The sequence below is a fragment of the Leopardus geoffroyi genome, chromosome A1, assembly GCF_018350155.1.
Source record: "Leopardus geoffroyi isolate Oge1 chromosome A1, O.geoffroyi_Oge1_pat1.0, whole genome shotgun sequence".
Lineage (NCBI taxonomy): Eukaryota > Metazoa > Chordata > Mammalia > Carnivora > Felidae > Leopardus > Leopardus geoffroyi.
Genome location: NC_059326.1, coordinates 28,670,529 through 28,698,062, shown reverse-complemented (window position 1 = coordinate 28,698,062; position 27,534 = coordinate 28,670,529). Strand labels below are relative to the sequence as shown.

Below are 27,534 nucleotides of genomic sequence, written 5' to 3'. Positions count from 1 at the left end.
AGTTTAAATTAACTAAAATGAAATAAAATCTAAAATTATTTTCCTTGATTGCACTGATCACATTTTGAATGGTTCACCACATGTGGCTAGTGCCTGCTATATTGGACAGCACAAATATAAAGCACATCCACCACTACAGAAAATGCTATTGGACAGAGCTACTCTAGAAAAAGAGGCATAACAAGATAGCCTATGAAAGAGACAAAATGGGTATATTATCCCTGAAAAGAAGACAAGAAAAGATGTATCACAAACAGGACAAAGAGCAAAAAAACATCAAGATGGTAGACTTAAACACATCTAAATCGATAATTATATTAAATGTAAATGGGCTGAACATTCCAATTCAAAGAAAGAGCTTGTCAGAATGGATGAATAAGCTGTTCAAAAGACACACTTGAAATATAAAGGCACAACTAGCTGAAAGTAAAAGAATGAAAAAGAACATACCATACAAACAGCACAAGAAAGATGGTATGGTTCACATTATTATCAGACAAAATAGACTTTAAGAAAAACAGTGTTACCAGAAAAAGACAGCATTGCATAATAAAAAGGACCACTCATAAAGAAGACATAACAATTATAAATGTGTACATACCTATTATAGAGGTTCAAAATATACAAAATAAAAATGAGTAGGATAAAGGGGAAAACAGACAAATCTACAATCATAACAGACAGTTTGACACCACTTTATTGACTGAAGAGGTAGATAAAATCAATAAAAACATAAAGGACTTGAACAATATTGTCAACATTGACCAAATCTGTATTTATAGACTACAACAGCCAATATCAGCAGAACATTAATTCTTTTCAAAGTTTACATGAAATGCTCACTCAAAGAGGCCATATGCTGATCATAAGTCTCAATAATTTCAATTTCAAAGAACTGAGAATATTCTCTGATCATAATAGTATTAAATTAGAAATCAATAACTGTAAGGTAAAGAAAAACAAACCAAATACTGAAAATGAAGCAAACACACTTCTAAATAACTCTAACCAAAGAAAAAATTTGTGATTTTTTAGTAATATCTTGAGAGAAATAATAATGAAACCTTAACATATCAACTTTTATGAGGTAGAGCAAAAGCACTATTTCGATGGAAAATTATAGCTTTGGAGATCTAATTTAGGGGAAAAAAGGGGGGGGGAATCTGAACCTCTATCTTAAATAGTTGGACAAAGAATAGGAACCAAAGTAAATAAAAGTAAGGAAGTATCAAAGAGTGGAAATCAGTGAAATAACAAATGGTCAAACAACAGAGAAAAATCAACAAAAGCTATTTTTTTGAAAGTTAATATCACTGATAAACTCCTTAGGGTGATTAAAGAGAAAGAAAAAAAAAACCCCTCATTTCCAATATTAGGAATAAAAAAGGGAATAGCAATGCAGATTCTACAGATATTTAAAGAATAATAAAGGCTACATTATGAAAAAATTGCCAATAAATTTTAAAACTGAGATGAAATGGACCTATCCCTTTCAAATAAAACAGAGCTCTAAAGTTCTTAGGAAAAAAAAACAACAGACTTATCTTCACAACCTTGAAGTAGACAAAGATTTCTAAGACATAATAAGCACTAGCCACAATAAAAGATAAACCGTATGTAACCAAAACTTCTACCAACTAAATGATACCACTGAGAAAACGATTAGGCAAGGCAGAGACTGAAAACAAGTATTCATAATAGGTAAGCATGACAAAGGGCTTGTGTCTAGAGTATATAAATAACTGTTACAAATCAACAATAAGAAGGTGAACTCAGTTTCTTTCAATAGGCAAAATATTTTAAGATAGTTCATGAAGATATGCAAATAACCATTAATTATAGGAAAATATCTTGAACACCATTACTCATCAGCGACATGCAAATTACAACCACAGTGAGAGGACATGCACTCCTGGAATAGCAGAGTAAGGACGTCTGAAAATCCACTCCTCCAAAAACCCAATGGCAACACTGCAAAAAACTGTCAAAATCAATTTTTATTTTAGAACTCTAGAAATTAACAAGACTTCTAACAATCTGGCGATCATTTATCCAAGAAAAATAGGTGACCCTTAGTATGAACAGTAAGTTCTGTGGTATTTTAACTTGCCCTTTCCCCATCTTTCTCCCCAGCTCTCTGGAAACCTTGAAAAACAACTGCCTACAATGCTGGTGAAAACGAGCAGCCTGGCAACCACTGGAGGGGACAGAACAGGGTTGCAGCTTCCTAGGAGTCCCACCCCCAGAAAACTATCCCTACTTGACTTATCTAACAGCTTGCCGAAAAGCTCCATTTTTTAGAATTTGACTTCATGTGACCCACTCGGAGCTCCCAGTGTGCAAATAACAACAAAAAATCAACAACTGTTTAACATCACAGTTGGAGGCACCAAAACTAGTTGGAGCTAACAAGAGGATGACCAAACAAACAAACAAAAAACTTAAAAGGAAAAACTGGGAGTAAGATGTCCAAGGCATACAGTGTACAACTAGGAATCTAGAAGGCCATGCACATGTCTGGGAAAGTTCTGAGAAGGGCCTAATCGCTCACCTTCAGCTGACATTGAAGATTTGCACAAGCAGGAAGACACAAGCAAACTTATAAGCTGCCTGTGAAGCCCTGAAATCATGTCCAACATTCACACAAGAGACCCTACTCAAAGGCTAACAGAACTGATTTCTTTGAGGCATTTAAGAAATCTCTCTTCCGGGGCGCTTGGGTGGCGCAGTCGGTTAAGCGTCCGACTTCAGCCAGGTCACGATCTCGCGGTCCGTGAGTTCGAGCCCCGCATCAGGCTCTGGGCTGATGGCTCGGAGCCTGGAGCCTGTTTCCAATTCTGTGTCTCCCTCTCTCTCTGCCCCTCCCCCGTTCATGCTCTGTCTCTCTCTGTCCCAAAAATAAATAAACGTTGAAAAAAAAAAAAAAGAAATCTCTCTTCCATCACTGGCTGGCCATTAAGCTAACTGAGTAAAAACTTCAATGGCTACATATGGCAAAAAATATAGACTTCAGAAAAATAGTCTACAAAAGTCATTAAACAAACAGGAGCAAAACCAAAGCCTAGGGAAGGGGGCATCTGATTTCCAGAGTCGTCCAATTATACTAGTTAACAGCTCTACTTTTCAAAAGAAATATGATAAGAAACACAAAGAAACAGGAAAGTACAGCATATACAGAGGAAAAAAGCAGTCAAAAAAAAAAAATCTTTGAGGAAGCCAGATACTGAATTTAGTAGACAAACACTTTAAATTAGCTATGACAAACATGTTCAAAGAACAAAAGAAATCATGTCTAAAAATTTAAAGTATGACAATATCTCACTAGAAAATATCAATAAATACAAATTATAAAAAATTCAAAGAGAAATTCTGAAGTTAAAAACTATAAGTGAAATGAAAAATAATCACCAAAGAGGCTCAACAACAGATGTAAGCAGGCGGAATAATCAGCAAACTTGAGTAAGTCAATTGAGATTATCCAGCCCAAGAAACAGAAAGAAAAAAGGATAAAGAAAAATTAACAGACCCTCAGAAAGCTATAGTACACCTTCGAGTATATTAACACACACATCATGTGAGTCCCAGAAAGACAGAGAGGAGGGAAGAAATAATAATGAAGAATGATTACAAAGAACTCCTCCAAATTAATGGAAAACATTACTATGCATATCCAAGAAGCTCAACAAACTCCAAATAGGGCAACCTCAAAGAGACCACACTTAGACACATCATAGTCACACCATCAAAAGACAAAGATAAATGGACTGTATGAGAGCACAGAGAAGTGGCTCATCATCAGAAGGGATTCTTGGTAAAATCAATAACTGATTTCTCATCAGAAACTATGGAGGCCTGGGGCACCTGGATGGCTCAGTCGGTTCAGCATCCAACTTCAGCTCAGGTCATGATCTCACAGTTGGTGAGTTCGAGCCTTGCGTCGGGCTCTGTGCTGACAACTCAGAGCCTGGAGCCTGCTTCAGATTCTGTGTCTCCCTCTCTCTCCGCCCCACCCCTGGTTGCGCTCTGTCTCTCTCTGTCTTTGAAAAATGAATAAACATAAAAAAAATTTTTTTTTAAGTAAATAAAAAAAGAAACTATGGAGGCCAGGCAGTAGGATGACATATTGAACATGCTGGGGGGAAAAAAAACCCTGTCAATCAAGAATTCATCAAACAACAAAGGTAAAATTAATAAATTTCCAGACAACCAAAACTGAGAGAATTTATCACTAGCAGCTCTACCCTACAAGCAATACTAAAGTGAGTCCCTCCTTCAAGCTGAAATGAAACTACACTAGATGGTAACTCAAATGCACACAAAGAAACAAAGAATACTAGTAAATATGTAAATATAAAGACAGTATGAACATATTTTTATTTGTAATTCCTTTCTTCTCTTGACTTAAGAGACAAATTCATATAGTGATAATTATAAAATTGTGATGATAGATTTTAATGTATAAATATATATTTTGGGGGTGCCTGGGTGGCTCAGTCGGTTAAGCGTCCGACTTCAGCTCAGGTCATGATCTCGCAGTTTGTGAGTTCAAGCCCCATATGGGGCTCTGTAGTGAAAGCTCAGAGCCTGGAGCCTGCTTCAGATTCTGCGTCTCCCTCTCTCTCTGCCCCTCCCCCATTCTCTCTCTCTCTCTTTCTCTTTCTCTCTCTCTCAAAAATAAACATTAAAAAAAATTTTAAAGACCTATTTTGTATGATAACAGCAAAAAGGAAGTAGAAGGGAAAAGAGCTACATTAGAAAACGTTTTTGCAGGGGCGCCTGGGTGGCACAGTCGGTTAAGCGTCCGACTTCAGCCAGGTCACGATCTCGCGGTCCGGGAGTTCGAGCCCCGCGTCGGGCTCTGGGCTGATGGCTCAGAGCCTGGAGCCTGTTTCCAATTCTGTGTCTCCCTCTCTCTCTGACCCTCCCCCGTTCATGCTCTGTCTCTCTCTGTCCCAAAAATAAATAAACGTTGAAAAAAAAATTAAAAAAAAAAAAGAAAAAGTTTTTGCACACAACTGAAATTAAGTTATTAATAGGAACAAGTTTGTTTTAAGCTAAATTGGTAATTGTGATCCCTGGAGTGACCACTGAGAAAATAACTCAAAAAAAAGAAAAAATGCAGTAAAAGAAAAGTGAGGCAAAGAGGAGAGGACAGTCTGCAGAGCCATTCAGGAGGCAGAGTCATTGGAAACTTATGTCAGATGAAAGTGAGACATTCTCCCTCAAGGAGCACATAGTCTAGTGGAATAATCTGAAAAGTGAACCAAAAAAAAATAGCCGTTTTGTGTCCAATGACTGGAACATAAAATAAGGAAGGGGAGTCAAAGGAGATGAGGCTGAGACTATATCATGAAAGGTAAGGAATGATCTTTGTTCCTAAAGTATTAGGATTCATTTAAGGAATTGTGAGAAAAGAAGCGGCATGATTTTGAGCAAAAAATTGCCTGTGAGGCATTAGGGAGACGCACATCAAAACAACAAGATACCACTTCCCATAATAAAAACAGGTAATAATAAATGCTGGTGAAGATGCGGAGAAACTGGAACCCCCGGACACTGCAGGTGTGAATGTAAAATGGGGCAGCCTCTGTGGAGGGCAGTTTGATAATTCCTCAAAATGTTAAACAGAGAGCTACCATCTGACCTAGCAATTCCACTCCTAAATATATACCCAAGAAAACTGAAAACCCGTGTCTGTCAAAAAACTTATATGAATGTCCATAACGGTATTATTCATAGCAACCTAAAAGTAGAGAAAAACCAAATGTCTGTCAACTAATGACTGGATAAACAAAATGTGGTATAGCCACACAATGGAATATTATTTAGCCATAAAAGGAATCAGGTACTGATACAGGCCACAATGTGGATGAACCTTGAAAACATTGTAAGTGAAGAAAGCCAGACACAGGCCACATATTGTATGATCTCATTTATATGAAATGTTCAGAGTAGGCAAATCTATAGATACAGAAAATATAGTAGCGGTTGCTGAAGGATGGGGGGGTGTGGGGTGTATGAAGTTGTTGGAGAAGGAAACAAGGAGTTAATGGTACGAGGTTTCTCTTTGGTGTGATGAAAATGTTCAAAAGTTAAAGAGTGGCATGGTTGCACAACTCTGTGAATACATTAAAAACCACTGAGTTGTACATTTTAAGAAGGTAAGTTTTTAAAAAACGTAAATTTTATGGTATATTAATTGTATCTCAGTAAAGCTGTTACAAAACGAAAACCATGACTAGTTATTATTTCACACCTAGTATAATGAGTAAAATCAAAAAGATTAGAAATACTAATGTCGGCAAGGATACAGAACATCACCGTCGGTCAAAGGCTAAAACAGCACAAGTACCTTGGAGAACAGTTTGGCAGTATCTCATGAAGTGAAACAGCCATCCACCCAATGACACATCCACCCAACTCCTCATTATTTATTCAAGAGAAGTGAAAAGTCATGACTACAGGACTTGTACAGGAATGTTCATAGAACCTTATTTGCAACAATCTAAAAATGGAAACCCCCAAATGCCTATCGACAGAACAGATAAATTATGCTGTTATTTATACAACGGGACACTACTCAGCAATTAAGAACAAACTGATCAGTACAGGACCATGGATGGTCCTGTAAAATCATTACCTTGATGGAAAGAAGCCAAATACACACACAGGAAAAAACTATACTATATGATTCTATTTACATAAAGCTAAAGAGCAGGCAAAACTAATCCATCATGGTAGGAAAAAAGACCATTGGCTTCCGGGGCAGATCAGAGGGGAAGGGGCACAAAAGAATATTCAGAGGTAATGCAAGTAATCTTGGTGGTTATACAAGTTTATAAAATTGCCAAAACTAACCAAAATGAATACTTAAGATCTGTGCATTTTATTATATGTAAATTTGATCCCAATTGAAAAAAAAGAAAGAAAAGTATGTGAAAAATAAATGTTTTACTGAAATATTCAGGGGTGAAGTGATAGGATGTCTGTCTGGGATAAGTTTTAAATACCCCAGAACAAAGACTAGAGGAGTCAGTTAAAAGAAGACTGGCATACACTGATAAACGTTAAAATTGAATGATAAGTACATCACGTTTATACTCTTCTCTCCAGTTTTGGATATCTTTGAAAATTCCCATAATGAAAAGTTAAAAGGCATTCACTCATAAATAAATGAGTATTTCTTACTGTAATTCTGTGGCACAAGTTCTGGGCTCTTAGGAGTTTTCAACTTGTAGGATACATCTCCAATATTAACTGTATCACCTAAAAAGAGAAAAAGGAAACACACCTTTACAAGAGACAATAAAACAACACACTATGCCTTTCCCAACAACGACTGCCCTGAGGACTTTATAGAAATGCACATGTCTGCCTATGTTAGGCCCCATCAACATACCTATGTCAGCCACTATGCTCTAAAACTTGTATCCAAAGTATAAGTTATATAATGGAGAAGTGAAGCACTGGGGAAATTCAGATTTTAAATGCTACATTAGCAAAAAAAGGTGGGGTACTACAGAATTTATCAATTTATTATTTTCTCACCTAATAGCAACACTAATAAAGTCAACAATACAGAAGAATGCATTTTAAGATCATCCAAAGCATCCAAAAGGTGGCATCTTTAATACAAATTGCAAACTTATTACATCTTTATAGGTTCCTATTTTTTCTATAAACATGTTCCCCAGCAACATAATCCAAAAATTCAGTATCTCTAGGAAAGCCCCAGCCTATATGCCAAGAATTTCTACATGAAACCAGCACAAAACAGGCAAAAGTTCTCAGTAGATTCTACATGGTTCTAATTTTAAGTGGCATTAATTTGTGGCTGTGGCTGATCTTCTAAAGTGCAGGACTAAACCAAACAATCTCTGCTTTGCTCTCTCCAACAGCAAAATAGACATACTGATCCCATCTGCACCTGGTACTTCCTTTGTAAAGGGCTCAATGATACTTAGGAAAAGTAGCTATGCAAAACACAAATTCCAACATTGCCAGTTGTGAGCTAGTTAGGTGTCCCAGAGACTAAGGCCTTAAATCATCGTAATAACAAAAACTGCCAACATTTGTTGAATGATTACTATCTGCTAAATACTTTATACATTCCCAGAATAACCATATGAGACAGAGGCTTTACAAATGAGGAAATCGGAAACTCTGTAAAAAAAACTAAAAAAGATTTTATAGATGAAGAAATGTATTATAGCTAAGTGGAAAGTTGAGAGAAAAGTAGAAACATCATCTAAAACTCAGGTGTACCTTCTCGTACAGAATATGTGTATATTTAGAGTGTAAATCAAAGGAATTTTCCTGTGAATTAGTCTAGACATCAGCTAATACTTACTGAATACTGGCTATTTGGCAAATATTGTTATAGACACATTATTTATGTTACTTCATTTAATCTTGGCTCTAAGCAACCTGTGATTCCTGGAGTTATTTCATATAACTGCTATAGCAGAAACCCCACCTCAAATTAGCATAGTAAAAAGGCACTGCAACCACAATGAGGTACCACCTGACACTTGTCAGAATGGCTAAAATTAACAATTTAGGAAACAACAGATGTTGACGAGGATGCAGAAAAAGGGGAACACTTCTCCACTGTTGATGGCAATGCAAACTGGGGAAGACACTCTGGAAAACAGTATGGAGGTTCCTCAAAAAATTAAAAATGGAACTACCCTACGACCGAGCAATTGTACTACTAAGTATTTATCCAAGGGATACAGATATGCTGTTTCGAAGGGGCACATGCACCCCAATGTTTATAGCAGCACTATCAACAATTGCCAAAGTACGGAAAGAGCCCAAATGTCCATTGACGGATGAATGGATAAAGAAGATATGGTACATATATGGAGTATTACTCGGCAATCAAAAAGAATGAAATCTTGCCATTTGCAATTACATGGATGGAACTAGAGGGTATTATGCTAAGTGAAATTAGTCAGTCAGAGAAAGACAAACACCATATGATTTCACTCATATGTGGAAAGAAACAAAACAGAGGAACATAAGGGAAGGAAAAATAATATAAAAACAGAGGGAGGCAAACCATAAAAGACTCTTAAATGCAGAGAACAAACTGAGGGCTGCTGGAGAGGAAGTGGGTGGGGGTGATGGGCATTAAGGAGGGCACTTGTTGGGATGAGCACTGGGTTATGAATCACTGGGTTCTACTCCTGAAACCAATACTACACGGTATGTTAACTAACTTGAATTTAAATAATTTTTTTTAAAGGCACTGGAGTTTGTTACAGCAGTTATAGGAAATAGCTCACAGGAGCCATGGGTTACTGAAGAGACCACGACTCAGTTACTAGTCCACAGCATGGTAGAGAAGGCAAAGGAGAAACAGAAGTCACACAAAGTCACACCTTAGGAAAAGCTCACTGAGACACTGTCCCTTGTACCACTAGATCCACACCTGGGACATCATGACCAGAGGACAACTTTTTCCCCTATTTCATTTTGGTAATTTTTAAACCTGTAGGAAAGTTGGAAAAACACTATCTTAAGTTACAGAAATCATGATTCTTCATCTGTAATCTAGTCTTCAGATACATCTTCTAACAATAAGGACACCGCCACAGGTAAACTGTTCATACAGCCTCTGCGTAATTCCCTCATGACTCAAGAGTCCTGGGCAGGGCAGTTAACTGGCGGAGCCAAGGTTACTACCCACAGCCTGGCTGCAGGAGGCAGGCAGGAGGAAGAGCTGACCACTGTGATTTCCGGGGTAGAGTCGGAGCGCTGCCTCCTTTCAAGACTTACACCATAGGGGATTCTACCACTTTCTCCCTCTCCCCCCATCTCCTAGCCCCATCACCTCCTCTATTTCCTTCCTACCTCACCATGACCCCAAGTCTTCCTTGCTTGCTCTGCCTCTTCTCCTCAACTTCCTAACGCTGCGTGCAGAGGCCCAGTTCTAGCCTCTTTTCTATTCCACCTACCACCTCTCCTTGACAAGCTCACCCAGTCTTACATCTTTCAATGCAACTAATATATTGCTGGCTCTCAAATTTGTATCGCTAACCCAGACCACTGAACTCCAAACATGGATACCAACAGACACTGAGATGCCTAACATATGTTAAACCTAACATATTCAAAATTGAGCTTCTGATCTTTACACCAAAATATGCTCTATGCACAGTATTCCCCAGTTCTGCAAATGGCAACTTACTCCTTCCAGGGGCTCAAACCAGAAATCTTGCAGCCATTCTTAACTTTTCTCTCACCTAACACATCTCCTGCCTCAACCCTTGCACCCTGCAGTTTATTCTCAACAGAGCAGCCACAGTGATCATAATAAAATAGGAGTCAAGTAATGCAAGTCCTTGCTCAATCCTCATCTTTGCAATGGTCCAAAAGGCTATTTTGATCTCACTCCCCCATTTCCTCTTACCTCATCTCCTACAAGTGTCCTCCTGACTTATTCTACTCCAGCCACACTGGCCTCCTCACTATTCCTTCAACATGTCAGACTCATACTCATTTCAGGCTTTTGCACTGGATTTTCCTACTGACTGAAATGTTTTTCCCACACATATCCACTTAGCAATCAGGGCCCAACCATTTGTGAAGATGGGGCAAGGATAGTGCAGTATCCTGGGACTAGCAATAATAGGAAGCCATGGCCACCACTAGGCCTGTAAGGACCTAGTGCAAGTAGAAGGGGACAGTGCCTGCAGAGAAAGTATATTTAGAAAGCTTCCTAAGTGAACTGTGACCCTTTGTGGAGGAATACAGCAAACCTATGGTGGTGACCTGGCAAGGAGGAGGCTGGGGAATAAACAGGAAACAAAACTTGACAGAACTAAAAGTAGAACTAGATAAATCCATAATCATACTTGGATATTTTAATATATCTCAGCACTTCATGAAGAGCAAGAAAAAAATAGAAGGATATAGAAATAAGAATATTTCTTCCTCAGCCTTTGGCTAAAATCAACTGGAAAATAGGATAGAGAAGATCTGAAAACACGATTAACCATTCAACATAAATAACTTTTACAGAACTCTGCACCCAACAAGGGCAGAATACATATTTTTTGCAAATACACATGAGACATTCACCAAACTAGATCTTAGGCTGGACCGCAAAGCAAATCTTAATAAATGTCAAAGGGATGAAATCATACAAAATATGTTTTCTGATCAGAATGTAATTACCTAGAAATCAATAACTAAAAGATAACTGGAAAATCTCTCAACATTCGGAAATCAAACCAAAGGCTTCTAAAAAAACCCAAAGAAGCAATCACAATGAAAATTGGACTTGTGAAGAAATAAGGATAGCGATCTAGTCATACCTGCTGTAGGCAAAGAAGAAAATGACATTCATAGGCAGTAGGTATTTGACCTTCCTGCCTCAAAGCTGATGTTCTTGGCCACCTTCTGTTACCATGCTATACTCTTCCTGAGTCAGATATCTAATCCCTGCTAATGGCCCAACTCTGACCTCTGTACACTAAAGTCTTAAACGTCCCCTTTAGCTCAGATCTCTCTCCTGAGATCCATATCTATCAGCAGGCTACTGGACATGCTTAGATATTCTAGAGATAATTCAACTTTAACATGAGAAAATCAGAACTTTTTACTTTCTGTGTGTGTTGTCCAATTATGTCCAACCAGCTCTACCTCTTCTGTTCCTATCTCAGTGATTGATGCTTTATTCCCTGGCCTGAAAGATCTTCCACAACTCTCTCACACCCTTTCCCTTCAGACCCCTACTCCTCAAATCTCATCTCCCCGCTGAACTTTCCCTAACTTTTCCTTTTGCATGATCTCCACCTCCATCAAGAATTGATCCTCTCATTCCTGTCTTTCTGCTAGCACAGTATCTGGCTCATGCTTCTGTAATAGCATTTCTCACACTGTATTACAAGTATTGATTATTGTTCCTCTGCAATAATTCTCTTTAAGTTAGGATACACACTTCCTAAGGGTCCAGAGCACGGCAGTCTTAAGGAGATCAGTTTCTAGATCCGTTCTTCCCAAATGCTGACCTGACAGAACTGGCCCTGCAGGTCCTTCGTTCCCAGAGGCTCTTTCAGAAGCCCTCCCCCTTACATTTCTACAGTGGATGGTGCACTGCTCCAGTGGACTAAACAAATGAGGCATTTTCAATTATGGTCTAGGAGAAGCTTCCTTTAAAGATTATTCAAGTCAACATAAACTGCCTCAGAATAGTTTCTCCATGTCTTCCATATTCCTACTAAAAGTGAAGAGTAGCTTTAGAAATGCCTGAAGTATTTTTGGCCTGTGTCAGATACAGTATATTGCAGAGTAGGGAAGCGGGAGTTAATATTGTCAAATAATCCAAGATGGGAGAGCTCAGAGTGCAAACCTGGCTTTTTACGTACTTAAGGGCAAGCTGCTTTTTATCTTTCCTCAATTCTTACCTTGAGAACACATACTATTCCTACACACACACAAGAAGGCACTTCTGAACACCTGAAGCAGCACACATAATTGACGCTGCTCAGTTTTAATGTCACTGAAGTAACTGTCAGTACTACCAAGATTTTCACAATATGGTGGATAAAAACCACAGAAAAAACTTTTAAATGTCTGTTTCAGATCAGATATGTGTCTTTCAAAAGCCTGTTAAAAATTGCTTCTCAAATGTCATCATGAACCATTCATTCCAATTACAGTCATTCCTCATCTTATAAAATGGCTATTTTCTAATTCTTACGGTGAAAAGGACATACTACCTTCTGAACCAGTTAGTTCTCATTTCACTAAATACAGTGTCAAAGCTGGATCATGAGGTTTAAACAAACTGCTGCATTTATTCTGATTTTTATACATGATTTTAATTGTTCTCTAAGACGCATCAACAAAGTTTATTACATATTTAATAAAACAATATCATGTCTTCTATCGGAGACCTCACTGCATAAATAACTTCCTTTAACTATTACATTACTTATAAATTATACTAAAAAATAAAACTGCAAAGCATACATTATGAAATCGATGACTTAAATATGTGACCACTAGATTTTACTGCATTTAGTAATCTAGCCTATAAAATGTGGCCTGCAATTTCTCATTCAGTGGTTTTTATAATATTCCTTATTATACATACTAACACATTCATTCGAATTGAAAGGAAAAATGTTTTTTCTGTCAGAAAGCCTAATTAAGCTGATTGAATTGATAATACAGGCTACCATTTTTAATTACGAAAACTAAAATTTGATTAAAAAGTACTTAGGCACGCGCTCTCTCTCTCTCTCTAAAATAATTAAACACTAACAAAAAAAATTTTTTTAAGAATTTATGTTTCAACTGGCTGCTATTTGTAAACTCACTTTATACTCCTCTCTCAAAACAACTTAGAGATCCATAAGTGGCTCAGCACTGAGGTAAAATGATCAAAATGCCAGAAGAGCATGAGATAAAAATGACCTGAGGGAAGATGGCGGCGTAGAAGGCTTCTGGGCTCACCGTGTCCTGCTGATCACTTAGATTCCACCCACACCTGCCTAAATAACCCAGAAAACCGCCAGAAGACTAGCAGAACGGATTCTCCAGAGCCAAGCGCACACGAGAGGCCCACGGAAGAGGGTAGGAAGGGCGGAGAGGCGGTGCGCGCTCCACTGACTGGCGGGAGGGAGCTGGGGCAGAGGGGCGGCCCGCGGGCCAAGCAGAGCCCCTGAGTCTCGCTTGCAAAAGCGGAGGGGCTGGACAGAGTGTGTTTGAACAGCAAGCGGGACTTATCATCTGGAAGGTTATAAGCTAACAGCTCTGCTCAGAGAGTGGGAGGGCTGGGGGACAATGAGAGGGAGAGTTGTTGAGCCCCGGAAGACAGCGCGCAGCTCGGGCGGGGAACAAAGGCGCTCGCCAGCGCCATCTCCCTCGCCCATCCCCCAGCCAAAATCCCAAAGGAAACCAGTTCCCGCCAAGGAACTTGCTTGCCACGGAACTTGCTTGCACTGCGCAAACACCCAACGCTGTGCTTCTGCGGATCCATCCGGATCCATCCCTCCGACGGGTCTGACTCCCTCCTGGTGCCGCAGAGCCCCTCCCGAAGTGGATCTCCGAAGGAAAAGCGAGCTGAGCCTGCCCCTTCCGCCCCTGTGCACCTTGCAGATCCACCCCGGCTAATACGCCAGATCCCCAGCACCACAAGCCTGGCAGTGTGTAAGTAGCCCAGACCGGCCATGCCACCCCACAGTGAATCCCGCCCCTAGGAGAGGGGAAGAGAAGGCACACACCAGTCTGACTGTGGCCCCAGCAGTGGGCTGGGGACAGACATCAGGTCTGACTGCGGCCCTGCCCACCAACGCAAGTTATTCAAGACAGCACAGGGGAAGTGCCCTGCAGTTCCACACCACTCCAGGGACTATCCAAAATGACCAAAGGGACGAATTCTCCTCAAAAAAACCTCCAGGAAATAACGACAGCTAACGAACTGATCAAAAAACGATTTAAACAATATAACAGAAAGTGAATTTAGAATAATAGTCATAAAATTAATCGCTGGGCTTGAAAACAGTATAAAGGACAGCAGAGAATCTCTTTCTACAGAGATCAAGGCACTCAGGAACAGCCAGGAAGAGCTAAAAAATGCTATTACTGAGCTGCAAAATAAAATGGAGACGACCACAGCTCGGATTATAGAGGCAGAAGACAGAATAGGTGAACTAGAAGATAAAATTATGGAAAAAGAAGAAGCTGAGAAAAAGATAAAAAAAAAATCCAGGACTATGAGGGGGAAACTAGAGAACTAAGTGATGTACTGAAGAGAAATAATCTACGCACAATTGATATTCCAGAGGAGGAAGAGAGAGGGAAAGGTGCTGAAAGTGTACTTGAAGAATCATAGCTGAGAACTTCCCTGATCTGGGGAAGGAAAAAGGCATTGAAATCCAAGAGGCACAGAGAACTCCCTTCAGACGTAACTTGAATTGATCTTTTGCACAACATATCATAGTGAAACTGGCAAAATACAAGGATAAAGAGAAAATTCTGAAAGCAGCTAGGGATAAACATGCTCTAACATATAAAGGGAGACCGATAAGACTAGTGACGGGTGTCTCTACTGAAACTTGGCAGGCCAGAAAGGAATGGCAGGAAATCTTCAATGTGATAAACAGAAAAAATATGCAGCCGAGAATCCTCTATCCAGCAAATCTGTCATTTAGAATAGAAGGAGAGATAAAGGTCTTCCCAAACAAACAAAAACTGAAGGAATTCATCACCACTAAACCAGCCCTACAAGAGATCCTAAGGGGGATCTTGTGAGACAAAGTACCAGAGACATCGCTACAAGCATGAAAGCTATGGACATCACAATGACTCTAAACCCATATCTTTCTATAATAACACTGAATGTAAATGGACTAAATGCACCAACCAAAAGACAGAGGGTATCAGAATGGATAAAAAAACAAGACCCATCTATTTGCTGTCTACAAGAGACTCATTTTAGACCTGAGGACACTTTCAGATTGAAAGTGAGGGGATGGAGAACTATTTATAATGCTACTGGAGGTCAAAAGAAAGCTGGAGTAACCATACTTATATCAGACAAACTAGACTTTAAATTAAAGGCTGTAACAAGAGATGAAGAAGGGCATTATATAATCATTACAGGGTCTATCCATCAAGAAGAACTAACAATTATAAATGTCTATGCGCCAAATACGGGAGCCCCCAAATATATAAAAACAATTACTCACAAATATAAGCAACCTTATTGACAAGAATGTTGTAATTGCAGGGGACTTTAATACCCCACTTACAACAATGGATAGATCATCTAGACACATGATCAATAAAGAACCAAGGGCCCTGAATGATACATTGGATCAGATGGACTTGACAGATATATTTAGAACTCGGCATCCCAAAGCAACAGAATATACTTTCTTCTCGAGTGCACATGGAACATTCTCCAAGATAGATCACATACTGGGTCACAAAACAGCCCTTCATAAGTATACAAGAATTGAGATCATACCATGCATACTTTCAGACCACAATGCTATGAAGCTTGAAATCAACCACAGGAAAAAGTCTGGAAAAACTCCAAAAGCATGGAGGTTAAAGAACACCCTACTAAAGAATGAATAGGTCAACCAGGCAATTAGAGAGGAAATTAAAAAATATATGGAAACAAACGAAAATGAAAATACAACAATCCAAACGCTTTGGGATGCAGCAAAGGCAGTCCTGAGAGGAAAATACATTGCAATCCAGGCCTATCTCAAGAAACAAGAAAAATCCCAAATACAAAATCTAACAGCACACCTAAAGGAAATAGAAGCAGAGCAGCAAAGACACCCCAAAGCCAGCAGAAGAAGAGAAATAATAAAGATCAGAGCAGAAATAAACAATATAGAATCTAAAAATACTGTACAGCAGATCAATGAAACCAAGAGTTGGTTTTTTGAAAAAATAAACAAAATTGATAAACCTCTAGCCAGGCTTCTCAAAAAGAAAAGGGAGATGACCCGAATAGATAAAATCATGAATGAAAATGGAATTATTACAACCAATCCCTCAGAAATACAAGCAATTATCAGGGAATACTATGAAAAATTATATGCCAACAAACTGGACAACCTGGAAGAAATGGACAAATTCCTCAACACCCACACACTTCCAAAACTCAAACTGGAGGAAATAGAAAGCTTGAACAGACCCATAACCAGCGAAGAAATTGAATCGGTTATCAAAAATCTCCCAACAAGAGTCCAGGACCAGATGGCTTCCCTGGGGAATTCTACCAGACATTTAAAGCAGAGATAATACCTATCCTTCTCAAGCTATTCCAAAAAATAGAAAGGGAAGGAAAACTTCCAGACTCATTCTATGAAGCCAGTATTACTTTGATTCCTAAACCAGACAGAGACCCAGAAACCCAGTAAAAAAAAAAAAAAAAACTACAGGCCAATATCCCTGATGAATATGGATGCAAAAATTCTCAATAAGATACTAGCAAATTGAATTCAACAGCTTATAAAAAGAATTATTCACCATGATCAAGTGGGATTCATTCCTGGGATGCAGGGCTGGTTCAACATTCGCAAATCAATCAACGTGATACATCACATTAATAATAGGAAAGATAAGAACCATATGATCCTGTCAATTAATGCAGAAAAAGCATTTGACAAAATTCAGCATCCTTTCTTAATAAAAACCCTCAAGAAAGTCGGGATAGAAGGAACATAAACATCATAAAAACCATTTATGAAAAGCCCACAGGGGCGCCTAGGTGGCGCAGTCGGTTAAGTGTCCGACTTCAGCCAGGTCACGATCTCGTGGTCCGTGAGTTCGAGCCCCGCGTCAGGCTCTGGGCTGATGGCTCAGAGCCTGGAGCCTGTTTCCGATTCTGTGTCTCCCTCTCTCTCTGCCCCTCCCCCGTTCATGCTCTGTCTCTCTCTGTCCCAAAAATAAATAAACGTTGAAAAAAAAAATTTTTTTAAGAAAAGCCCACAGCTAATATCATCCTCAATGGAGAAAAACTGAGCGCTTTCCCCCTGAGATCAGGAACACGACAGGATGTCCACTCTCACTGCTGTTGTTTAACATAGTGTTGGAAGCTCTAGCATCAGCAATCAGACAAGAAAAGGAAATCAAAGGCATCAAAATTGGCAAAAATGAAGTCAAGCTTTCACTTTTTGCAGATGACATGATATTATACATGGAAAACCCGATAGACTCCACCAAAAGTCTGCTAGAACTGATACATGAATTCAGCAAAGTTGCAGGACACAAAATCAATGTACAGAAAGCAGTTGCATTCTTATACACTAATAATGAAGCAACAGAAAGACAAATAAAGAAACTGATCCCATTCACAATTGCACCAAGAAGCATAAAATACGTACGAATAAATCTAACCAAAGATGTACAAGATCTGTATGCTGAAAACTATAGAAAGCTTATGAAGGAAATTGAACAAGATATAAAGAAATGGAAAAACATTCCATGCTCATGGGTTGGAAGAATAAATATTGTTAAAATGTCAATACTACCCAAAGCTATCTACATATTCAGTGCAATCCCAATCAAAATTGCGCCAGCATTCTTCTCAAAGCTAGAACAAGCAATCCTAAAATTCATATGGAACCACAAAAGGCCCCGAATAGCCAAAATAATTTTGAAGAAGACCAAAGCAGGAGGCATCACAATCCCAGACTTTAGCCTCTACTACAAAGCTGTAATCATCAAGACAGCATGGTATTGGCACAAAAACAGACACATAGACCAATGGAATAGAATAGAAACCCCAGAACTAGACACACAAAAGTATGGCCAACTCATCTTTGACAAAGCAGGAAAGAATATCCAATGGAAAAAAGACAGTCTCTTTAACAAATGGTGCTGGGAGAACTGGCTAGCAACATGCAGAAGAATGAAACGAGACCACTTTCTTACACCATTCACAAAAATAAACTCAAAATGGATAAAGGACCTGAATGTGAGACAGGAAACCATCAAAACCCTAGAGGAGAAAGCAGGAAAAGACCTCTCTGACCTCAGCCGCAGCAATTTCTTACTTGACACATCCCCAAAGGCAAGGGAATTAAAAGCAAAAATGAACTATTAGGACCTCATGAAGATAAAAAGCTTCTGCACAGCAAAGGAAACAACCAACAAAACTAAAAGGCAACCAACGGAATGGGAAAAGATATTTGCAAATGACATATCAGACAAAGGGCTAGTATCCAAAATCTATAAAAAGATCACCAAACTCCACACCCAAAAAACAAATAATCCAATGAAGAAATGGGCAGAAAACATGAAAAGACACTTCTCTAAAGAAGACATCCAGATGGCCAACAGGCACATGAAAAGAGGCTCAACATCACTCCTCATCAGGGAAATACAAATCAAAACCACACTCAGATATCACCTCACACAGTCAGAGTGGCCAAAATGAACAAATCAGGAGACTATAGATGCTGGAGAGGATGTGGAGAAACAGGAACCCTCTTACACTGTTGGTGGGAATGCAAACTGGTACAGCCACTCTGGAAAACAGAGTGGAGGTTCCTCAAAAAATTAAAAATAGACCTACCCTATGACCCAGCAGTAGCACTTCTAGGAATTTATCCAAGGGATACAGGAGTACTGATGCATAGGGGCACTTGTACCCCAGTGTGTATAGCAGCACTCTCAACAATAGCCAAATTGTGGAAAGAGCCTAAATGTCCATCAACTGATGAATGGATAAAGAAATTGTGGTTTATATACACAATGGAGTACTACGTGGCAATGAGAAAGAATGAAATATGGCCTTTTGTAGCAACGTGGATGGAACTGCAGAGTGTGATGCTAAGTGAAAGAAGCCATACAGAGAAAGACAGATACCATATGGTTTCACTCTTATGTGGATCCTGAGAAACTTAACAGAAACCCATGGGGGAGGGGAAGGAAAAAAAAAAAAAAAAGGTTAGAGTGGGAGAGAGCCAAAGCATAAGAGACTCTTAAAAACCAAGAACAAACTGAGGGTTGATGGGGGGTGGGAGGGAGGGTAGGGTAGGTGATGGGTATTGAAGAGGGCATCTTTTGAGATGAGCACTGGGTGTTGTATGGAAACCAATTTGACAATAAATTTCACATATTAAAAAAAAGTATTTAAACATGATAAAAGCATTTTCTCAAATACTATACTGGCAAAGGTATGCTGATGAAGGGTTCATTTTATCTTCTCTTTTCTGAGTACATTAAACAAGCAGCCTCTACATGAGGAAAAAACCATAACCTTTTGATAAATTTTGGTAAAGCCTTTTTAGTGAATCTTCCAGAAACTGAGGCAGAGTGATGGTACTGGCTGGTTAGGTCAGTGACTCTACCTGCCAGTCAAGTGGTTTCCAATTATTGGCTATGAACAAAACTGAAAAGGCTATAATCAAGTTGTCAGTTGATAGACCACTAAAAATAACATTTTTGATAATTAATCAATATATTACTTTTGGCTCATATATAAAAAGTCTGTAAAGAACGGAGTGATATTTCTATATCAAAATTATATACATTGCAGCAAAATTAGTACTCAATTAGGAGCTATTAATTACATTAATATTTAACTGGGGAAAAGCACCACTCATGTTGTTAACAGGTACATTTCCGCAAAATTTTACATTTTTTTAAGAAATTTGAAACATATTGATGTTCTTTTGAACAATTATGCTTTAATAATTGTAGTGATAGATGTGTTTTAACACTTAAACATTTTTGTGCAGAGAAATCTAAAGACAAAACATTTTAAGAGTAAAAATATTAAGATAAAATTATGATGAGTAGTGGTAATTGAAATATAAATTCAAGGAGATAAAAAAAAAGTAACATGAGCTTCCTGATTATTAAACATGAGCTTTTTAATCTATTTTTCAAAACAGAAATAGTGGCTAACATATTACTAGGATATTCTAATTTCACTTAAAAGATACACTTTCAAGACTTAAAAATTTTTATTTTAAATGTCAATATTTACAACACACTGGAAACATTGTACTCTGCAATTATTTATTCTTTTCAGGAAAATTTCTAGATATCAACTTCAAAATATACAAAGGGATACATATTTTCAAGATCCTTTTAGGAGGTAAGTGTGAAAATTTTTGCAGACCACTGATCAGTCTGTAAAAGTGTAGCATTTTGCAGGCAGGGCCTATGTTTTAATCACCTTTGTATTCATAGAGCCAAAAATAATATCTTAAACCAACTGGGTATTCAGGAAATGTTTGGTAAATGAATATGTGAATGAATATAGCTTTTAATTAAATACTGTTTTCTTAATTAAGTGTTGTTTTAAGCCCTAGTTCACTGGTTTTCTGCACTGAGAACAGCCTATCTTTCAAAAAGCTCAGAAATCAAGTCATTGGGGCGCCTGGGTGGCGCAGTCGGTTAAGCGTCCGACTTCAGCCAGGTCACGATCTCGCGGTCCGGGAGTTCGAGCCCCGCGTCAGGCTCTGGGCTGATGGCTCAGAGCCTGGAGCCTGCTTCCGATTCTGTGTCTCCCTCTCTCTCTGCCCTTCCCCCGTTCATGCTCTGTCTCTCTCTGTCCCAAAAATAAATAAACATTGAAAAAAAAAATTAAAAAAAAAAAGAAATCAAGTCATTTGTAAAGACTTGATTTAAATGAAGTAGTGTAAGTATGACTCTAAAGGGAAGTGAAAATACTTATATAACACAATAGGTAATACAACTTAGAAGAAACTAAGGTATACCTTTCTTCAAATACACTATTTTGGTTAAATACAATCATTTTTTTAGACACTGTAGTTAATGATATAAGATACTCATAATGGAAACTACTAGAATAACTAGAATGGGTTAACAAATAAGTACAGATTGTTATAGAATATATGCTTAACACTTAATTACATTTATTACAAATAATGCAAAAAAGCAACCACATGTAACTCAGATTACTTAAATCCCTGTATACAGCATACAAACTCTCACACAAATACTACCACCAATAAACTGATATATGTTTTATTCAGGCATGGAAAGTATCAATTTGAAAATTAAAAGCCCTGAAAAGAATCCAAAAGATAAAACCTTCCAAATGAAATTAACTTTAAGGTTCATTTAAAGTAATAAGGTTTGATTTTATCACTTGCAATCATCCTACTTTAAGGGAATTTCCCAAAGGTTTATAGGAAAATAATCTCTATATTCAAATAATAATTAATAGTGTATTTTATTTTTTTTAATATTTATTTATTTTGAGAGAGAGTGTGTGTGAGCAGAGGAGGGACAGAGAGAGAGAGACACAGAATCGGAAGCAGGCTCCAGTCTCAGAGCTTGACATGGGACCAGAACTCAAACCGCGAGATCACGACCTGAGCCAAAGTCAGACACTAAGCCACCCAGGCGCCCCAATAGTGTATTCTAAATAACACTTATTCTTGTAAAACCCCTTTGGATATTACACACTTGAGTTTTAGTAGACAGCTGTTTTGTTTTACCTACTCAATATTCTTTCCCTTTTGACAACAGAATCCCTCTATCCAGTGGAGAACCCATCCCATCTGGTTTGGGTAGAGTTTATACCATTAATCCCAACCTTTATCCCTGCACCAAAACCTCCAGAAGTGAATATCCTGCACAAACTTGTCAGAATATTCCACTCTCTGGCCACAGTGATTGTTTTAGAGATGGACACATGATCCAGGCTTGGCCAGTAAGAGTTCTCACAAGGATTTTTGTCAGAGCTCAAGGAAAAGATGTTCTTTCTCTCTTGTTTTAAATTTTTTCTTAATGTTCATTTTTGAGAGAGAGGTGGACAGAGTGTGAGCCGGGGAGGGGCAGAGAGAGAGGGAGACAGAATCCGAAGCAGGCTCCAGGCTCTGAGCTGTCAGCACAGAGCCCGACGTGGGGCTCGAACCCACAAACAGTGAGATCATGACCTGAGCCGAAGTTGCTTAACCAACTGAGCCACCCAGGCATCCCCCTCTTTTTCTAACAGTGTGAAGTGTAAGGACCATCAAAATCTGGGGCTGTCAGTAAGGCTATCATTGCTACCACTTGAAGAAATCCCAACAGATGTTGAAACCAATACAGCAAAAATCAAATCCAACAAATGGAGAGTAGAAAGGAGGCGGGGGGGGGGGGGGTACCACGGGGAAGGGCAGAGAGGGTCCAAGCCCTAAAGACGCTTGAACATCCTACATCTAGCCTGAAACCATTAGATCTCCCATCTATGTGAACCCATCACCACGTTTTTCCATGCACATTTTCCCCTGGGGGAAGGGAATCACTCTTGATTAAAAAGCACTGGTTTAGTGTCACCACTTTTTTTAATACAAAAGTTAGACCCAAGAGAAAACCAAATATATCAGCAATTTCCAGATTAGTCTGCATGTTCCTAACACAGGTCTTCCTAATAATTTATTAAGTTACAATTGTTTTGGGATTTTACTGCTAAATGCTTTAATATAGAAGGGTCACAATGTCCTCGGGGTCAAAATAGCCTACTGCAAGTTTAAAGTAGTTAATAATTTTCCCAAAGTTCAATACCTAGTAAATACAGAGCTAAGACCTGAACCATCATAGTGTAGTTTTTCCCTTTACACTGTATTCTTCATGAAGCAGGAGTTCTCTATTTCCCCTCCCCAAAGTCATTACTTCTATTGTAGCTCTGAAATAAAATCACAAAAAAATGCATTATGGGTGGATGTCTATTGCACTTTTTATATATTTAAAAACAGACAACCTGTGGCACCTGGCTGGCTCAGGTCAGTAGAGCATCCAACTCCTAATCTCAGGGTCATGAGTTTGAGCCCCACATTGGGTGTAGAGATTTCTTTTAAAAAAATAGAGACAAAAGTAGGCAACCTAAATGTCCAACAATGAAAAACTGGTAAAACAAATTATATGAATAAATATATGACTTTAGTATCTACTTAAATTGAACATGTGTAGCAATATTTACCACTTTGTTAATATGTTACAATAATGGTTAAGTGAGAATTATAAAAAATACATGATCCTATTTTTAAAAAAGAAATGTGCAGTTGTACAAATAAATATTATATGTATTTCACAAAATCTGATATATTAACACCATAAAGTTGACAATGATGACTTTGAATGGGAGATTATATCTCAGGGGATTTGTCTACACTTTACTTTTCAACAATGAACACAATTTCTTATACAAAAAGCATTTTTAAAGATTCCTTTATCAAATTTATTAATATACAAAAGTCATAAAAGATAAAACAGAGTCCCTTTAATAACAATGGTGTTAAATGACAGCACTAAACATGTCATGGTGGATTACACAGAGTTATGCTTCCAGGTTTATCATTTGAGCCTGCTCCATGGTATATCTAAACAGTTTACTGTCAGAGTCCCACTGAGCCAATTTACTTGCCTCCATCTGTGAAACCCTACAATAATCTTTATTGAAAATTCTTTGCAGTAGTTAACCTCCTTGTAAGCCTCTTTGTTCCTAAAACTAAGAGACAACACTACCAATTGAAGCATAAAGAGATACAAAGAATTTACAAATTATCGATACTTAAAACTATCCAATAGCAAAGGACAAAAGGCAGTGGGTTTTGGGATTTGTTTTTTTAACATAAGTGACCCTCTCTTCTTTACCAGGCTTTATAAAGCTCCTATCTTGAAAGCCAACAAGGCAATTCCAGCCTCTCCTGGAAGGAGATAGTTAAAACTCTGATAGTTTTAAACCTAAAGTACCTGGTTTCCTTCTCTGTATGAATTTTAATATTATAAGTCACTGAGTACTTGTATCGTGTCAACACGATACATAGTGCTGACAGATACCAAAGGAATATAAAGATAAATAAGACATACATATAATCCAGGAAAGATAAGAATAGTATAGGACATGAATCTACTGCTTATGTACCCCAATGCTCTTTTTCCAATCTACAAGGAAGCAAGGTCAATTACATGCAGAGATGAGTTACTGGTCACATGTGTATATGCAGCTGGGAGCATCTTTTTCCAATCTAAATTGTAATTCATTACATCACAGTGCTATTTGTGGCTTTTATTTTGTCTATGTATGACCTCTGGTTCAAAATGAGACACTCCAACCTTTATGACCAACATTATGTCCCAGGGTAGCCAAGAGCTTGCCTCCGATTTACCTGGCTCTCAGCTGTTCTTAATAGAGTCCAGATCTCTCATAAGGTTCCAAATGAATTTACTCAGTCTTCACACCTGCAACATTGGGCATCTTTGCAACAGCAAGGCAAGTAAGTTTAGCACAATTTACTCCTTGTGGTCTGATTCTGCCAGTCAATGACTAAGTCTAAGAAGTTAATATGTTGTCTATAATGTGTTCATGAGTCTCACATTTTTAAGCAAAGCCTGTACTTTGATTTGTTGGACATAATGTTGAGGACAGTTTTAATGTTTTTATAATCACCACGTATTATTCATGTACAAAGACCAATTTTTTTAAAGGTCATATGACTTAACTTTTTCCCGTATGCCTAGCCAGCTAGCTGATAGTTTTAAACCTAAAGTAACTGGTTTCATTTCATCTAAAGCCAAGGAAACAGAACAACTCTCCCAAAGCTAAAAATATATATACTAAGAATAATAAGCTAACTTTTATTGAATGTTAACATGTGCCAGGAGTTATATGAACTAATTAAATCCTCATAATAATCCTATCAAATATACTCTTTTTATCCTCATTTGAGTTAAGAAAACTGGGACACAAAATTAAGCAACCCACCCTCAGATCTCCATATCCAGATGTTGCAGAAATGGACTCCAACCCATACTGTTTAACTCCAAAGCCCAAGTTACAGATTATGCTGCACTTCCACCCTTGTCCTCCCTGCTTTCTAGGACAAAGAAGCAACAAACAAACAAAAAACTCTTAATATCACAATAGTCACAACAACTGGTAAAGGAGCAAAATTTGAAATCACAACTCCACACAAAACGAAAAAAAAAAAATTTTGTTCAGTAAATTAATGAATGGATGGAATATACGGGACCTAAACCTGGCAAGGAAAATTTTTGGGGCCAGTCTTTGCAAGAACAATGAAACCTACAACTTCCAAGTAAAAACCTCTGGTATTCTAAGCAGCAATGACACTGACAAAATCTTGCCTAGAATCACTTTGCCATTCAAGAACAGCCAACAACATACATCCTTCCCCTTAACCAGCACAAATGCTCTAACTCCAGCATGTAACAAAAAAAGATTCTGAAAACCAGCTCTAGTATAACCAAAAGGGGGGGGAAAAAAAAAAAGTCTGAGTTGAGAAATCAGACACGTGATTCTAAAGCAGTCACTAGCTGTGTGATCTCCTGCGAGCCAGTTTTCCCTTCTGGGTCTAAATTACCTCATTTGCACAGTCAGGAGTTTTAAAATTAAGTTGTGATTTTCAGCTCTAATAAGATGTGAACACTTTGGGAAAGGAAAACTCCTGGAAAATTCAGAAAGGCTTGCGTATACATTTAAAACACTGTTAACGATGGGATCCTTGGCGAGAACGTACACTTCTAAGCCGCCACTAGCCCTGGTTGGAACATGACACAGACTGGCTTCCAGGCCCTTGACACTCTGAGAGCAAGGTCAATCCCAGGTTTCAACAATTTCTGAGGGCTCCTGCATTAAACCCCAGCGTGTACTGTAGTCCAAATAAGCATCCCAGGGATAAAAGCAGCGGGGGGGGGCGAATGCACTATTCCAGGTCATGATAAGCCTTAGCCCAGATCCCTCGGACTACAGAATGAGGCCCAGAGAGTACAAGCGCCTTGCCTCGCGATACACAGCAGTTAGCCGCGAGATGGAAACTAGAATGTCTATGTCTTGGCTTCCCGCGCGGCGCTCCTTCCCAAGCGAAGCAGGAGGGAGTGGGGTGCAGAGGACCGCAGGGGCCCCGCACAGACCGCAGGGGCGGCGGGGACGTCCCGGGGTTACCTGTGTCGGCCCCCGCCCCGGCATGCAGCAGTCTGACCTCCGACCCGCACCCGTCTCCGCCGGGCCTGCCCCGCACCACCTGCCGCAGGAGCAGCCGCATGCGCCGCGCGGCCGGGCCGCCGTGGCCACCGGGCGCCCCGAGGAGCAGAAGCCGGGACTGCATGAGGCCGGACGTGTTACCGGGGTAGGGGAGCGGGTCCCGCGCGAGCCGCGTCCGGGACGGGCAGCGTGAGGCGGCGCGGCGAGCGGGACAGGAAGCGGCTCCACGCTGCGTCCGCCGGAAACTCCTTCCCCCGGCGCGGCCGGCTCGGCAGTCTCGGGCCGGCCGGACCCCAAGCGGACGGAGGGAGCCCGAGAAGCGCGACCCCGGGAAGCCCGCACCCGCCGCCGAGGGACGACCCGGAGCAGGTGCGGCTGAGCGCTGAGTCCTGCAGGCCGCCCGGGTGCCTCTGCGGCGGAGCTGGGGGGACTTGGCTCTGGTGCGGGCCTCGCCCGCACCTGCGTCGGTTCACCTGGCTTCACCAGGCCGGCTTCCAGTCGTTCCCCTGTAGTCCTGTAAACTCGGAGTTCAGGAAATGCCCCCGGGTACTAGGACTGTTTAATGGTGTGACTCTTCAGATGCTTTTACCAAGTCTTCCCTTCCTTTCTTGGTTAATGGCCCAGTCTTATTATATTGCCCTTTTCCTGTAGGCTGCTTCAAATCCTTTTCAGAAATTGAGTCCGTACCCTGGAGATTGTGGGAACTCTCACCTATTTCCATGCAATGTAACCATACCTGTGTTTCCATACAGCATTTGAAAGCCTTGTCCTTTATCTTTTTTTTTTTTTTCCCTGTATGCTTTTTGTCTTGTATTTTTTTTTAATTTTTTTTAACGTTTATTTATTTTTGAGACAGAGAGAGAGACAGAGCATGAATGGGGGAGGGTCAGAGAGAGGGAAACACAGAATCTGAAACAGGCTCCAGGCTCTGAGCTGTCAGCACAGAGCCTGACACGGGGCTCGAACTCACGGACCATGAGATCATGACCTGAGCCGAAGTGGGAAGCTTAACCGACTGAGCAACCCAGGCGCCCCTGTTGTCTTGTATTGTAAAGGCAAAACTCACATCTTGGTGATTTATACAA

The 27,534-nt window shown here is 39.5% G+C and overlaps 1 protein-coding gene across 1 annotated transcript in view; it reads right to left on the bottom strand.

Annotated features, from left to right (window-relative positions):
- Positions 1 to 26,576, bottom strand: part of VWA8 (von Willebrand factor A domain containing 8) — a 366,738-nt gene extending 340,162 nt beyond the window's left edge. The window contains exons 1-2 of the mRNA XM_045477746.1: positions 26,411 to 26,576; positions 7,189 to 7,266 (exon numbers count right to left, since the gene is read on the bottom strand). Coding sequence (XP_045333702.1) covers positions 7,189 to 7,266; positions 26,411 to 26,573 — 241 coding nt within the window. The 5' untranslated portion in view covers positions 26,574 to 26,576. The remainder of the gene's footprint in view (positions 1 to 7,188; positions 7,267 to 26,410) is intronic.
- Positions 26,577 to 27,534: the final 958 nt, after the last annotated feature.